Below are 13,209 nucleotides of genomic sequence, written 5' to 3'. Positions count from 1 at the left end.
AATGCATGTGAAATGTCAAGGGAGACAGCTCTAATTTCCTGTTTGGCGTTGAGGACCTCCATCCATTGTTGAGAAAGCAGAAGCAGCAAGTCCAGAGTAGAGTGACCAGGTCTGAAACCAAATTGATGATCAGAGATCAAGCCATTGGAGAAGAGGAAAGATTTCATATCTGAAGCAATGATGGATTCCATGACTTTGCTAATAATTGGGAGAAGGCTGATTGGTCTGTAGTTGCTGGGATCTGTTTTTGCACCTTTTTTGTGCAAAGCGGTGATGTTGGCTGATTTCCAAGCAGATGGCAGATGACCTTGAGCAAAAGAGAGGGTGAAGAGAACAGAAAGAGGGAGTGAAAGAGCGGAAGAACATGATTTTAGGACCCGTGGGCTGATGCCGTCAGGACCAGTTGCAGAATCAGAGTCGAGGGTTGACAGAAACTTTTCCACCCTAAGTGGAAAAGATGCAATCTCCATCTCACCCTAAGTTGAAGTGAGAAACAAGAAGATATTTGTGAATTGGTCCCAATGTGCATTATTTACTCGAGGACAAAAAAATGAGAAAAGAGGAGAATCTTCAGAAAATGTTAATTTCTTTTTTGCTTCTTGCCACAAACTGCTTGCCACATCATAGAGTTGGTAGACTCTGCATGTAGTGATCACTGGAATGATATTCCTGCACTATATGTTTACTATGTCTATAATACTTGTACAAACAAAAAAAGGGCAAAAATTGTACGAAGGTAAACTCATAATTGTGGTGGCGCAGCCCCGTGTAGATGACAGCACGTACTATAACGGTGCAGTAATTGGGGTACATATGGAAGAATGTGACAGCACGGGTTGACCGCTGGTGATACAGGAGTGGGAGCCCTCAGGAGGAATTTCCTTCTCCTCATGGATGCCAACTGATGGGGATTGTCCATGCACTATCCTTTTCAAGCCAGAAAGCAGCACATAGCATTTTTATAGTTTGACTTGAACCGATTCAAACCGGATGGGTGTTTTTTAGGAGACACCATCTCCTTACTGGATGGTTGTTGGCTCCCTACCGGAGCTCATCCGCCCTTTGCCAGGTGTTGTTGTTGGTCCTGGCAGGGTGTCATGATGATATCGAGTCTGCTCGGGCAATGATGGCATTGCCTTTCTATGGCTGGTACACACAGGTAAGTTTGTGGTGTAGATGGGGGGGGGGGGGGAGACCCACTGCACCACTCCACTGGGGGGTCACCACTCCTCTCCGTCTCTCTGCTGGCCGTTGGGGAATTCACCCTCTTCTGCCCGTGCTGTTGAAGTCGACTGGACTGTCATCCACCTGATGTGCAGAGCCATCTGCCATTTAAACTGCATGGCTGCGGACCGTTACCCTGGTAAGGGGGGCTGACAGGTACGACATCTTGCCCACAGGTGACCTGGGTTATGCAAGGCAGGGTCATCCATCTCCCTGAGGTATCAGAAGACACCCGCATACCCAAAGTCACCCTCCCCACTGGCAAAGCCAATGAGGGGTGTTGGTTTAGTCGCTGACAACTCGACCATGCGGCAGGTAGCTCACTGGGTTACATGTTACTTACCAGTGGTAGTCCCAAAAGATTGACCTCACAAAATATATATGCTATACTCTAATTTATGTTAGAAATTTAAACAATTGGGACTATCAATACAGCATTTAATAAACATCCAAACATGAGGCAATCAATAATGGGAAATTACATGAACAATATCATGGTTAGACTTTTCACAGAACAAAGAAAGTACAGAAACCAGAGACAAGTATAAGTAGCTTTAAAAATAATACAAAAGCATGTAGGAATGACAATGCCAAAAATGCAGATGCAAAGTCCATCCCTGCATCTTTTATGACAAATTCAAGTGTGAACAGAAAAGAAATCCAGATGTTAATAGAACATATCAAAGAAAGCAGAGACCTGTCTGGGTCCACAACACGAACTGTTGAAACACCCATAACTACATTCCGAAGAATGACATGAGGAATGTATCTCGAGAAGTGTCCTTTGAGGATGTAAAATTCAGATGGACAGTACAACAATTCTACAATAGTCTGTAAAGAAAGAAAGCTCCTTCATTATAGTTGTCTCGATGTCACAGAACGTATATCATGATTACAATAAATTAATGGTGGCTGGAGCAGTGCACTGTAACTATCACACTGTAACTATACTCATGATCACTGATCTGGTGTCAGTATTGCATGGGTACATGCTGCTATCTCTTGAAAGTCTGCAGGTAATAAGGCTATAACAGTGCCTGGAGCAGCAACCCAATTATTGTACAACTGCTCCTTTCCTATCCCATCTCCAGACGCTGCAGATTCGGATGAAACGGTGGTGGTGTCGGTATTCTATTAGCCAATTGATTAATAATTTAATTATTTCACCGTCATTATTTATTTATTTTCATTATTAATTTTTTCTCATCTTGGCAATATCTCGGACACCTTTTGAGCTTAAAAGCTGATATTCGGACACGACACTGACCAAGTGATGTGGCTATAAACTATATTTTTGATTTATTGATTAATTTATTGATTTATTGATTGAACTCTCCCTCCCACAGATCTTCCGTTGTCCCTGTTCTCTGCTGTTGTACTTGTATGCTTCCCTCTCTCTCCCCATCTTGTCTCCCGCTCCCTTTATTGTATGTTTTGTGTGTCCGTTTTTTTTTTTGTGATTGATGTTCGCTCTTACCCGAACGTCGATCTTGTATCCGAAAAAAAAAAAAGCAATTTATTATTTATTGATTAATCAATTCTTTTTTTTTGATTAATGACTTATTTAATTAATTTTCAAGAAATTGCCACTTCAGATGAAACACTAGTGTTTAGCCAATTTATTGATGAGGCCAATTGATGAAAAAAAATATTTTCCGATTATTATATATTTATTTTAATTATTCAATTAATCAATCAATTATTGCGCACATCTCCCTCCCAATACCATCTCTATGTGTTGCATGGCGGCATCACCATGTGCCGAATGCGCAACGGCAATGCCGCACGCTGGAGGACATATTATTTTTTATTATTCTGCACGGGGGCGGTGCACTTTGAATGTAGCTTTACTCGTATTATTTTGTATGCAGTATGTGGGTGCTGATTGCATCATCCCTGGGAGCGCATGACGTCCTAGTGCATTGTGCACTCATGAAATTAAATCGCCAACGATATACGGATTGACGTTATTGAGTGGCTGTGAATCGATACATTTTAAATCCCTCTCTAATCGATTGGTGCATTTTACCTTGTATACCTCCTTCTTGGCATCGAATGGCACAGCATCCTGTCATTTTTAAGCTCATGATATGCTACCATGTGCTCATTTGATAAGGTAATGACGGATATAAAATGAAGCATTTCATACTTGTCTGGTCAAAGCACGTTTTATACAAAATACAGTACACGGAGTCCGAGGTTACAATTCCGTTCCAGGGATTCCGTTCCGAACAATTGTTTATACAGGAAGTTGATCGATCGATCGTTGACTCGGTGTTATAAAAGTGTTATCAGGAAAATGTGACGTTTAAGAGTTTCAATATTTAAAGTCCACAAAACCCAGATTCGTTTTGAGAAAGATGAGTTTCTCTGCCTTGTCAAACGGCCACTCTGCCATGAAGCCCAGATCGGTGGAGTGTTGCAGTGATGGTTGTCCTTCTGGAAGTTTCTCCCATCTCCACACAGGATCTCTGGAGCTCAGCCAGAGTGACCTTCAGGTTCTTAATCACCTCTACTACCAAGGCCCTTCTCCCCCGATTGCTCAGTTTGGCCGGGCGGCCAGCTCTAGGAAGAGTCCTGGTTGTTCCAAACTTCTTCCATTTAAGAATTATGAAGGCCACTGTGCTCTTGGGAACCTTCAATGCAGCAGAGATTTTTTTTTTTAGGCTTCGCCAGATCTGTGCCTCGACACAATCCTGTCTCTGAGCTCTGCAGGCAGTTCCTTCGACCTCATGGCTTGGATTTTGATCTGATATGCATTGTCAGCTGTGAGACCTTATATAGACAGGTGTGTGCCTTTCCAAATCATGTCCAATCAATTGAATTTACCACAGGTGGACTCCAATCAAGGTGTAGAAACATCTCAAAGATGATCAAGAGAAATGGGAGGCACCTGAGCTAAATTTCAAGTGTCATAGCAAAGGGTATGAATACTTATGTCAATGTGATATTTCAGGTTTTTCTTTTTAATAAATTTGCAAAACTTTCTAAAACCCTGTTTTCTCTTTGTCATTATGGGGTATTGAGTGTAGATTGATGAGGGAAAAAAATGAATTTAAACGATTTCAGCATGAGGCTGCAACATAGCAAAATGTGAAAAAAGTGAAGGGGTCTGAATACTTTCTGAATGCACTGTATATGGTATATATATATCAAATTATAATTTAAGTTATCCAGCCTAATAATGACTGATATATATATATATGTATATATAGACTTGTCTTCTGCTCTCCATGTCATTAGGTCTAGCTCATTCCATTCATTTACTCATCGCTCCCATGCAATATAATCAATCCCTGGTTCATTTGACCACAGCCACAGATTAGATTCCGATATACCACAATTGCCGTTTTTCCATTGTCTCCCAATGTCCTTGTAGTTGATCGGAAAGTGCCCTGATGTCGTCTAACAATTTCTTTGTCCTCCATGCAGTTTCTGTACAAGTTCTTCCATGAGCATTTTTATCAATGTAACATCAATTATATACTATGTTAATATAATGTATTGTCAAGGTTTGTAGAATAGTTGAAAGTAAATGTAAATGCGCTGAATAAATGAAACAAGGAAGCTTTCCTTTATTTAGGCGAAGATCCTTGGGATCATCATTTATTTTTTCCATAACCTCTTTTTCATCATGCCTACATTGAGTTGATGACATTAGCATTGTGCGTCAATGTCAGGGACATGTCCTACGTTCGTCTTTATGCCACCATGACCAGCAATGTGTGGCAATATGCATCTCGAAAAGTAAACATCATTTCTGATCCAAACTGGTCGGAGAAGTTGCCAAACTGGCAGTTCTTGCATTTACAGCCTGCTCAGGCTCAATATATAATTCCATCTTCACAACTGACTTCTCAACGTTACAGCTCTTTTCAACCATTCATGGCAAAGAATATCAAGTAAGGCATGAAGGACACATTTTGTGCAATTACCATCATATAGGCTTTGGCCTCTTCAGCATTTCGACCGAGTGAAGGCCACTTCATTGATGTAGACTCTTTTGAGTCTCCACAACCTACAAGGTAGACAAAGCATGCTTTCTTGAGGAAAAAATAATCTTTTCTTGATCCATTCCGAAAAAAAAAGAAAATCCTAATTTTCACAAATCAATCTCCTGGGACAATGCCCGCTCTCAGTGGCACACAGAACAGATATTACACGGTGGTGCGATACATTGCTTGAATATCCTCAGACTTTTTGAACCTGAGCCAGAGGTTAAATGTACTTTCTGAGGAATACCTAGTTTTTTTACACATTGTTAAATGAGTCATAGTTTAAACATGCGCACACACACACACACACACACACACACACACACACACACACACACACACATACACACACACACATACACAAACACACAAATACACAAATACACACACACAAACACACACAAACACATACACACATATACAAACATGCACACACACACACGTATACACAAACACACACATACACAAATACACACACATAAACACACACAAACACAAACAAACACAAACATATACACACATACATACATGTACACAAACACGCACATGCAAACATACACAAACATGCACATGCACACACACACAAACATACACAAACACAATCATATACATACACATATACACACAAAAACATACACACATACACACACAAACATATACATACACATATACACACACAAACACACAAACACATACTCACACATGCACACATACATACATATACACAAACACACACACGCACACATACACAAACACGCACATACACATACACACATACACACAGATAAACACAAACACATACACACACACACACACACACACACACACACACACACGTATACACAAACACACAAATACACAAATAAACACACAAAAACACACATAAACACACACAAACACAAACGAACACAAACATATACACACACATATATGTTTACAAACACGCACATGTACACATACACAAACATGCACACACACACACACACACACACACACACACACACACACACATATACACAAACACACAAATACACAAATACACACACACAAACACACACAAACACATACACACATATACAAACATGCACACACACACGTATACACAAACACACACAAACACAAACAAACACAAACATATACACACATACATACATGTACACAAACACGCACATGCACACATACACAAACATGCACATGCACACACACACACACATACATACAGATAAACACAAACACAATCATATACATACACACAAACACACACAAACACATACACACATACACACACATACACACACACATACACACACACACACACAAACACATACACACATACACACACATACACACACATACACACACACACACATACACACACACACACACACACACACACACACATACACATGTTTTCAATAATAACTCACTCGGTACGCATACTCCACCAGGCTGAACAGTTTATGTTTTGTATCCCACTGATAGGCCGGATCTGCAGCCAGACCTGGACCAAAATCTATTTGACTTGCTCTTGTCACTTTGTTTTTAGCCACATCTCTGAATGGTGAAGAATCACTGAAAAATCAAATGAAAATGTTAGCATCCGGATCCAGATTTTCACCAAAATCGAAGCGATTCATCGTTATCAGATACTGTTCCAACCTGTCCACCAAGTTTCGTCAGAATCCATCCATAATGTTTTTAGATATACTGTTCACGGACAGACAGACAGGCAGGGGTGAAAACACAATCTCTGTGCACCTTCAGTGACGTACGTCATAATTAGGTAAATGTACAGCTCAGACAAAAATTCAAATTATACTTTTTAATTTTTATTATTCCAATATGTAAAACATTGAATCAGTTGCTTTTCCAACTAATTTTTTTTTACTTCCAAACACTTCCTTAACATTTTATTTTATTTTTACTCTTCATCCAAATGCAGATCAGATCAGATATCGAATACGATGTGAAAATTTCAAAAGTTAATTTTAAATTACAGATAAAACATCAACAAATGCAATGTATGTCAAACATCAGGAGAACGACACAAACAGCGGGAAAATTCCACGAATTACTGGACAAACTGATATGTGTACCAGTGTTTCAATTCAATTCACGCTCGACATTACTTATTCCAGATTTGTTGTAAATACTCCAATGTATCAACCACATCATGTGCCACATGTCCATGACATGTTAGTTCCTTAACTATATAACGATGGATGTTCGTGGCACATTTCCATCTCGGCCGACATTTTCCTTTTATCTCACCGAGTAATTACGCACCAGATACCCTCCGGGTTGAAATGTCACCTAAACATGTCACAAGTAGGAACTGCTCCTGAAATGAATTTAACAACTTTCTTTCAGTGCAAGCTTCAGGCTTTTAATCAGATCTGAAGTTTAAATGAGCCATATGCTCCTCTGCTAAATTGTGTTCAGTTGCGCTAATTTCTGGTACAATCTGCTGATGCAATAACAGCTGGAAGTTTCTGCTTCCAGCATCAAACAATGCAGATAATTTGGAAACGTGAAACGTGTTTAGCATTCCAGGCATACAAAGCATTCCTGTGCCATCTTCAATTTGCTTGTCCTTCATTCTATATCTGGGGTGGTGGTGTGGGGCATAGGGGGCGCTGAAAGTAGGGACTCTCCATTTTATTCAGTGTCCCACAAAGTGATGTTTCCTGAACCGAAATTGTGCTGAGAGGTCAAATTTTATATCTGGAGAGCCTATAGCCTCTTGAAGGAGTAATCGGAAGGATTGGCACCCCAGGATTTTTATCTTCCACTGCTGTGATTGTTAGCTTGAGCATACAGCCATGTCAGGTCGGTTGATGACTATCGGTTGACCTCCATAGATCAAGGACCTCAAACTCGGTCCAAGGGAGCATCACGGTTTTCTATCAATGCTACGAATACATCACCCACTTCCCAAGGTGCTTCCGTGCGCAAATGGTGCAACGCTGCATCTCATTCTGTTTTATGCTTTTTACTCTTGTGTCAACCTCTCTTACCCAATCATCTTTTCATTCCCTATGTTAACTCAACTGGACTATGTCCAGCTGAGTTTTTGTCGACACCCAGTGTCCGTCGTCCGTCTGTCGTCTGTCTGTCTGTCTGTCTGTCATCTGTAAACAATTCGACGTCTATGCTCTAAAAGTCACAAATATTGATTAAATTTGATGAAACTTGTCATGCAGCATCTTCAAGACATAAACTAGTTCGGGATTGCATTTGGGCGTTGCACGCCCAAAAATGGGCGTGGCAGGGCGGCCATATTGAAAATCAATTTTTGTCATATATTTTTAGCACATATAAACGATATAGTTTGTGGTTCTATTATGCATATTCTAACCATATTGATATAGACCAGTTGAGTTCAGGTTCCCTGGAACCTCTCCAGTTCAAACTTGCTTTCATGTTTTTACCCAACATTGACATTTTTTTTCTTCACTCTTATCGAACGCATTTTGATCCAGATGCCTCTCGCTGTTGGGTGTCCCCGTCTTTCTGTGGTTTGTATCGATTGTCAAAAACCTTATGATGTGGTTTACATCTTGAAAGGTGAATGCTGTTTTCTGTTGTAACATTGCACTTGTCCATTTGATATAACTTGCCATTCATTAAACGAGGAGTTTTTATGCTGTTTGTGTGATGTTCTTGATCTTTGGCGTTTGTTATATGCAAACTCTTGTATACAAAGGATCTTAGCTCTTACACGAGCCTCGATCTTGTATACAAAAAAACAGAAAAAAAAAAACCTTGTTCTGTATTTCAATAACTCATGTGATCTTCTCTTAGAATTGGATTTTGTAGTGAAACTACATATGCATACCAGTTTGAATTCTTGGAATATTCCTGCTGTTTGCATCATTCTCCTGACGTTTGACAGATACTGCATTTGTTGGTATTTTATTTTGTAATTTGCCTGCCCCCGCACAGCAGGAGACGTAGTTTTGCAAGCGTGTGTGTGCGTGTTTCGTTGGTTCTTAACTCCATAATTCGGGTTTCAGAAGGTGGAACGGAGTCCTTCCAGGACTTGAAATATTCACCTCCGTTTCCGTGAAGGATTACGATTCATGGGTTAAGTTGTGAAGTTGTGTTGTTTTCAGAGTTTTGTTCTGAGGGCTCAATTCATCACTGAACTCCGTACAGCCTCCAACTGTAGTTCGTTTGTGGTAATGTTCCCAAAGATGGCTTTTAAGACCTTTGTGAGGTTCTTCTTTATAATTCCCGTTACTCCAATTATCACTGGTACAATTTGGCACTGTTCAGCTTTCAGTATCTTTTTACTTCATTCTTGAAGTCTTGGTATTTGGTCATTTTCTTGATTTCTACATTATTTATGCCAAAATCTCTGGGTACTGATGTCTCAATCAGCAATGCTGTCTTTTCCTTTTTGTTCCTGAGTACTATGTCAGGTCGCATTGCTTTGTTTTCTATGTTTATGCTGGATGTGATCATCAGGTCATATGTGAGCATGACGTCCTCATTTTCAATGATTGCTTTTGGTTCATGTTTCCATGAGTTTTGTGTAACTGGGATATTGTCCTGCAGATTTGCCAGTGAATTACTCTACATACCTTATTGTGCCTTTGTGTGTACAGCTGCCATGACATGAGTTATTTACATCCCAATAGGAGATGGCTTGTGCTTTCTGTTTCTACTGAGCAGAACCTACACTTGTTTGATTGACTCAGTCCTGCCATTTTCTTGAAGCTATTGGTGTAGTGTCCTTGGTCTTGGGGATTAATAATTATTTGTTCTCCATACTAAATGAGCCGACTTCTTCTTATTCATTCCAGTGACCCTTATTTGTATGTCACCAATATGTCCAACTCTTTTTTTTTTTATATAACCCTGCTGTTTTGTCTTTCTCCCAGTTGTCACTATATATCTGCTGGTATTTCATCTTGTATTTTTATTTTGTCTTTTTTGCAATTTTTGGGTTGTATTTGTTGCTGTTTCAGTGTGGTGTGTGGCATCTTCAATTCACACCTGTTTTTGGAAGTTTTTTGCAAGGTACCCAGTCGTACCTTTCCTCATGGTCGTACCATTTCCTCACGTACCCCCAGTCGTACCCCAGTCATACCTTTCCATAAGGTGAGTGAAAGATACCTTTTCTAGCTTGTTGTGTTCATGCTTGTACACAAATTGTACTTGGTAGTCTGTTGAGCTTTTCACATACTCTGCTAATCCTGCAGTCGTCGTGTATATATGTATGTCTGTCCATGTCCATGTGCATGTATGTATGTATGTCCCTTCAAACGTATACCAATCAGAGCTGAGGATCTGGTGACATGACAGGGAGATGTGATTACGTCTGATGTCATTACAGATGGCGGCTGACTCCACAATCCGCCATTTTGATTCCAATTTCGTTCAGGTCGAACATATCGGCGAACCTGTCATATATCACAATCGCCATGCTCTGCCGTAACGTTTTTCATTCAGTGTGAAACACAAACAAACCGATTGTTAAAATGACTATCAAATATCGAAAGCATCGGCGTTACGGCTCTTCCAAAAATACGGTACAGTACATAAAGGCCTTTGGCAATATGACTCACCTTCGGACCACCGCTTTGGACAAATTAAGCCCAGGTTTCGTAATACAGTTGAGTATCGTTTCAGTAGTATCCTTTTTGTCATAATAATAATAATAATAATAATAATAATAATAATATCGTAAATATGACCAGAACACTTTAATCCCAATGTCGTGAATGGAAATTTAATAGATTGAAGCGGGAATGGTTCATGATCAATTATATAAACGGTGTTCGGCATGAATATAAATAACCGCGGAAGTAATGAATTAGCCTTGGTGTTTTGATAGTACTATCTTTTTCGAAATAATGATAATGTAACGTTAATATTATAGTTAATCTAATCGTAACACTAATCCCTTTGTAGTGACTGCAAACGTACTGGAAGTTAAAATATATCATCCTCTACATATTAAAGTAGCGGCAGTTTTGTGTCCATTATGTCATTATATCTATGATGTCATTACGACGGCTGAGTCCACCGACCAACATTTGAATTTATATTGCACCCGCTCACTACGGTAGTGGCAGGAAGGGTCATTCCTCTTTGGGGTATATAGATTGCAGTCGATCAATGGTGTGGTCTCAAGAACATGAGGTGTGCTCATTTACCAAGTTTCTTGTGGAGAGATTGCCATTTGGTTTAAGCATTCGAGCAAGCACTCCATTCAAAACTGTTGAGAAACAGCTGGCTTGGCAAGCGCTAGCTAGGTGCTTGGTAAATGAGTACACTCACACCCCTGTGGGGTACATAGATTACAGTAGATCTTCGCTCAGTTCTAGAAGTAAAACTTACCTCATGGATGTCGGGATTCCTCCAAACTTCTTTGTTTAATGTTATAAACAGTATTGGTGACTGTTTAAAAAGCTAATCATGTGTGTTTGTGGTTTATAATATTTTAAAAGCCCGGCTGTGCCACTGTTCGACTTTTGGTCTTGTTTGTTTCCAATACTGTGCGATAATATACCATATAAAACACAATGTCAGTTTGTGTGTTTGAACAGATGTCTGTCCCCATTCATAATGGTAGGTTTTAAAGGCCTATCTTTTAACATGAATGTGTGTTCACTAAGGTCTATTTTTTGAGGATAAATCAAACTCGAAAAATGTTTTCCATTAAAGAGAAATTATGCCTTTTATCTGGGAATTGTACACGGTCACTTGCAAACCGAGCCTCTAGGGCGGTTTACAGAAGCTTTTTTTAAAATAACAATAAATACAAGGCAGAGGGAGGTGAAATTCGCTGCACGTGATGTGCAACACCAGCAGAGTAAAACAAGTGTTCATTTACGTCCATAGGACGTCCAATAAATGAAAAACGATATCAGCACACCTGACACTAGGCCGAGGCATCAGACTTTGGCACGCTCTAGAGGCTGCACCATCAAATAAACTTTTCCAACCCGCCATTTTTGATGGGCTTTTTATATTGTGTGAATATTGAGCAATGCAGCCTGTGTACCTGCTCTTTTTTTGAATCCCTCGATGATACATCCGATCAAAGGTATCAACACGTATCATATGTACAACTGTTTCACAGATGTGGATGAGTGTCTGGAAAACAATGGAGGCTGTGAGCAGCTCTGCAGCAACGTTGCTGGTTCGTTCAGATGCTCCTGCCACCACGGGTACTTGCTCAGCCCTGATGGACAAAGCTGCTTGTGTGAGTAAAACGAGAAAAGGTCTACTTGATTAGAATCATTGGCCAAAGAAGAAATCTGAGTTATCAGAAAGTATTTAATGTTGATAAAATGTGGTTATGGTACTTTATTACGTAGGCATAATGATTGATTTTGACCCTCACTCCTTTATTGCCTCCCATTCATTCTAATTAATCCCCATTCCCTGACTCCTCTTTCCTTCCACCCTTCTTTGCCTTCTCTTCCTGCCATGAAATTAAGGAAACTATGAAGACACAACCTGGAGGTTTGAAAATCTTTGCAATTCGCATACGTATAGTGTACCGACTGCTCTATTTATATGCTTTATTGAAAGCCACATATGCAGTATACATACTTGTAATTCTTCACTAATTGCCTCTATCACGGGAGGTGGACGGAGGTTGTTTTCACCCATGTTTGTCTGTCTGTGAACAGGAAATCTCAAAACGTTGTGGACGAAATTTGACGGACAAGTTGGGTGTGCGACATGGACGAATTGATTAGATTTTGGTGAAGATCTGGATAAGGATACTATAAAAAAAATTTCAGTGATTCATCACCATTCAGTGATAAAGCCAAAACAATATATTTTAGGATATCTCAAAAAGTTGTGGATGGATTATGGCAAAACTTGGTGGATAATTTGGGTGGGTGATAAAAACAAGCCGATTAGATTTGGGTTCAGGTCTGGATACAGATCTGGCCTAGTAGTGGGATACAAAACAAAATGTTCAGCCTGGTGGAGGTATGCGCTCTTCCGAGTGCCGTTCTAGTCA

The 13,209-nt window shown here is 39.9% G+C and overlaps 1 protein-coding gene across 1 annotated transcript in view; it reads left to right on the top strand.

The window, feature by feature from the left end:
• MEGF6 (multiple EGF like domains 6) overlaps nucleotides 1–13,209 on the top strand; it is a 520,079-nt gene that overhangs the window by 367,722 nt on the left and 139,148 nt on the right. The window contains exon 11 of the mRNA XM_078781084.1: nucleotides 12,313–12,435. Within this exon, the coding sequence (XP_078637210.1) occupies nucleotides 12,313–12,435 (123 nt within the window). The remainder of the gene's footprint in view (nucleotides 1–12,312; nucleotides 12,436–13,209) is intronic.

This window comes from Myxine glutinosa, chromosome 6, assembly GCF_964187855.1.
Source record: "Myxine glutinosa chromosome 6, kmMyxGlut1.1, whole genome shotgun sequence".
NCBI classification, from domain to species: Eukaryota; Metazoa; Chordata; class Myxini; order Myxiniformes; family Myxinidae; genus Myxine; species Myxine glutinosa.
The sequence above is the reverse complement of the archived record's forward strand: the minus strand, read 5'-3'. Positions and strand labels throughout refer to the sequence as shown.